Genomic DNA, 4,517 nt, shown 5'->3' with positions numbered 1-4,517 from the left:
ACTTACAAGTTTCTTCGTCGAGTTTTTATCCAAGGTTTCTTCGTCAACTCTGTATCCAAGGTAATAAATATTTGTTCTTTTCATTGGTTAGAATTATAGGGTGCAGGATAGTATTGACGTCTTAAAGACATAACATGGGCAAGATACTATGAGAAGCTTGACTATTCTGCTTCGACAGATCAACAGGTGAAATTTTATCACTAAATTATTAGATCTCTGTTATTGCTATGAATATATGCTTTATGTTAGGATTTCAAGTTTTGCCTTCGTTTAGAAGAATTATATTCACACGACGAAGAACACGATGAATTCAATTAAAGCTTCCTAACTGGTACTTCGTTGTTCCTTTTTTTTTGGTTAATTATCATGTTTATTGTTTCCAAAATTATTTTTCCTGGTTAATTCCGAAATTCAATTTAATTTTTCCAAAATTAATTAGATTTCATTAAGGGTAATTAAGTAATTACGTAAAATCAATGACTCAACAAGAGCCGAGAGTCCGACACGTCAGCAAAAACACTTCACATATTAAAATAATAATAATAAATGAACAAGCTGAGAAGGATCATATGGTGGTATCACGACCCCTCCCTTATTGCATCACACACACACACAAACACAAACGGTCATGATCAAATCGCGCTTAATCAGAATTCAGACAGAGTCGATTCCGTAAAAGAAGAGATCATCAAACCGGTCATTGGTTGGAGCTTTACCACCATGCATCACAAGTCCTTTCTTACCATCAATGGTCCCAGTCGTGGACGCTGTCCATCCTCTGCTACTCGGAGTCTCCTCCTCTTCACCAAGCTTATCCAGCCTCTCCCATTGCAACGTCTCTGTATCCAACGCGAAAGTACCATCGGTCAATTGACCCGGACCCACATGAGCTAGCGGGTCCATCGCAATCTCACCTCCAAACAGCACAATGTGTTTCCCAACAGCCGCACTAGCGAATACACTCCTTTCGGAAGGTCTCACACCGAATGTTTCCACTTGAGCCCACTTGTCTTGAACAGGATCGTAGTAATAAACATCATCTACTTCACATCCGTTAAATCCATACACAACCCATACCTTCCCTTGCACCACTTCGAGCCCTGCTCCTCCTCTTGCGGTAAGGGACTCTAAGGGAGTCGAACAATGAAACCACTTCTTATCAACGATGTTGTAAGAGTCTAGTGTCTTGAGCCTTGCCGTAGCACTCACTCCACCGAAAACGTAAACGTTTTCTTCATCGGCTGCCATCGAGTGGAAACTACGAGGAGTGGGTCCTTCTTCGACCGGAGTTAGCAGTTTCCACACGTGTGTGGTCGTGTCAAATGAGTAGAAACCGTTGTATTGGCGTGAAGCGTCTCGGCCTCCAAAGACGTAGAGGGTCGATCCTACTGACACCATACGGACACCTAAGCAAGAGAGGTGTGGAACGTCTCCGGTGGCTGGAGAGATGGACCAAGTCCGGGTCTCGAGGTCAAAGACGTAAAGGTGTTTGTCGATTGGCTGATTTGGTGTGAACTCACCACCAAAGGAGTAAATCTTGTTACCTACCTGTGCTATGCCATGTGAGCATCTTAGCCCTGGACCTTCTCCTTTTTGCTCCACCTTATAATTAATTAATAATATGTGTTAGCTATTTTTTAAAAGGATTTCTATCCTGATTAGTAAACAAAAAAAAATTAATTAAAATATAATGTGAAAAACTGTCATTTATCTGAATTCCTTTTTTCCTTTTTTTTTTTAATTCTTCATTTTAATATTTCTCATACTGTACGTGATTTAGTGATTTGCGGTGGTAACAAAAATAAAATTACTTAAACATATAGATGTTTGCCATAAAAAAAATCTTTTTTGTGTTGGTCTAAGAGATTACTACCTTTATCCACTTTCCAAGTAATTTGGGAGTGGACGGCAAAGAAACATAGGCCCCGAGAGAGTGTAGACGGTGGAACGTCCGTGAAACCCAACGATTTTTCCACCGTGTAGCACAAACTTAACCCCAGGTCTTTTTTCGATAGGATGAGAGGTTTTTCCTTTAAAAGTCTTGATAGAAAGAAACGTGATAATTTCTGAGGTCATATCATTAACTTTCTCACGGTAACCTTCCACGTATACGATGTAGTCATCCGCATCAATCTCAAACTGCAAAGAAATCAAACAGTTTTCAATGCGGAAAGTGAAACCAACAAACAAAAGACCAATCACAACATATAAATCATTGAAAGTTTTAGTACCTCTTCAACTCCTAGCTCTGTCTTTTTTCCATGTTCATCTCCAACAACCACTTGAGAACCATTGAAATACTCAAACTTGACGAAGGCTATACCATACTGGCCTTGCCCTACATATACCTTTCTAACATTTTCGTACGCACCATCATCCCATACATCTCCTGTCTCACCACCCTTTGCTTCTAGCTTTTGGGCCATCTCTTTTGCTTGCGTTTAATAAATCTTACGTATTACCTTACCTGCAATAAAAATGTAACCAAATCCTTTATCAAAAAAAATATATAATGTATAACCAAATCCTATACAAACTATAATCATACAAGAGAAGTGGAGAGAGGTGTGAAGAGAAATGACCTGAGAAGAAAGTAATGATTGGTGCTGGATCTATTTGTGGAAAATTGCATGGGTATTTATTGACCAGCAGAAAATACATGGAACGTATTTCTTGTGATATTATATATCTTCTCGTGATTCACGATGAATTTTAAATTGATGACTTAATGGATGATGAAAGTGAGCACAGGTCGACGATCTATTGTAGTTGATGGGGAAGATATTATCATTATACATAATAAAGATATTATCATTATACAGGATAAAGAAATGCCAACTCATGTTTTTTTCTCTTCTTTCTTTCTGAGAATAAAGATTTTCATTATACATAATAAAGATATGCTTTATCTTTTTCCGCCCCTCGCATTTTAGTGTGGCATAATGGTAGTGAATTGCCCTCGATTATCAAAAGGAAACCACGTTAAGAATAAATGGTCTCTGGTACTGTATATTTAACATACTAGTATAATGGTCTCTCGTCTATGACAAGTTATGTATAGACAAAAAAAAGAAAAAGAAAAAAAAAACACTAACTAGTAACTACAAGTTCAGTACAGATCAGGCTCTAGAGATATGGAGTTTTTGATCTAGAGAAAGCATTATGCATAGTCATAATTAGGAAAAACAACGTGTGAATGGTTGAACAGAAAAATGAGGAAAAGGAAACATTATTATTGTTTTTGAAGAAAATATAAATATTTGGTTGATAGTTTGTAAAGTTTTCCCGACAACAATCAGTGGCGGATCTAGCTATTTATTTTACTGGGGGCAAAATTTTATATATCAAATAATAGCAAAATTTAATATATTAAATAATATAATAATTTTTCTAAATTTTATCTCAACTGTTCAATTTGGTTTCTAAATTGTTCTATATATCAAATCTTAAAATTTTAAGAAATTGGGGCCTATTTTTGCAAAAACAAATAGATAAAATTTAACAATTGAGACTAAATCTGAAATTTTTTTTAAAAATGAGGCCTATTATTTGCAATAACAAATATTTTTGAGGCCTAAATTTGATACTAAAAAGCTTAAAATTTCTGGAGGCTCAATACCCATGTTTCTTAGAAATGGGTGGCGGGCCGGGCCTGGTGGCAACTGCCCCCTACTTACTATATGTAGATCCGCTCCTGACAACTATAGAATAATGTAGAAAGAAAAAGAGAAGATTATAAAAAAAAGGAAAAAAAAAAGGAAATAAATCTAATGATTATTTAAGGATAAAAATATAAAATAAACTAATGTTGTCAAATCTTCGATTGTTTCAAAGAGAAATATTTTTGTTTGAGTGAATTTGGTAGCTAGGTAATATGATTTTGAACATAAATCAAACAAATGACTATAGTGGCAAGTAAACAATAGGAATTCTTTTACAAAATGCCTACTTTAAGATTATCATTTATTCATTTATGTCGACAAAATTAGAACCATAACCAAAACCCTACAATGCGAGATAACTTGCAAGATTTTTAGAATCCATTAAATCCACCGCTCTTCCCCGTGCCCTTATCTTATATGTACTGTTGATGTGAAGATTTATGAGAATTGCAATATTTTTAGAATCCATTAAATTGTCTGTGTGAGAGATATATAAATATCAATAATAGTATCATTTTAATTGACATGGCAAATGCAACTTTTTCTAACCACTTTTCAACCACAAAAGTGGATGAAACTACCTTATCTGGTGAGTGGTGTCTCCCTTGCAGAGCCGTCCTGGAGATTTTTGGGGCTGCAAGCAAGAATTTTTTTTTTGGTTAGCTAATTATTGATTCATTGGAAAAAAGTTTGTTTTAAAAATTTATTCTCTCGTAAGAGTCGAACCATGGACCTTTTCTGTGTTCCCAACACACTTTAACCAACAGAACCAATGACTTTTTGGGAAAAATGTGGCCGAATTAATATATGAACAATTATCGACCGCAAGCTGTAGCTTGCCCCGCTTGTAGTCAA

At 35.8% G+C, this 4,517-nt stretch overlaps 1 protein-coding gene across 1 annotated transcript; it reads right to left on the bottom strand.

The window, feature by feature from the left end:
- Positions 1-529: 529 nt before the first annotated feature.
- Positions 530-2,541, bottom strand: LOC9321205 (nitrile-specifier protein 1). The gene is given in 4 exon segments (XM_021033481.1): positions 530-1,602; positions 1,874-1,941; positions 1,944-2,139; positions 2,232-2,541. Coding segments are annotated over 4 exon segments (1,407 nt in total). The 5' UTR covers positions 2,427-2,541; the 3' UTR covers positions 530-654.
- Between the last annotated feature and the right edge of the window lie 1,976 nt (positions 2,542-4,517).

This window comes from Arabidopsis lyrata (assembly GCF_000004255.2).
Source record: "Arabidopsis lyrata subsp. lyrata unplaced genomic scaffold ARALYscaffold_3, whole genome shotgun sequence".
NCBI classification, from domain to species: domain Eukaryota; kingdom Viridiplantae; phylum Streptophyta; class Magnoliopsida; order Brassicales; family Brassicaceae; genus Arabidopsis; species Arabidopsis lyrata.
The sequence above is the reverse complement of the archived record's forward strand: the minus strand, read 5'-3'. Positions and strand labels throughout refer to the sequence as shown.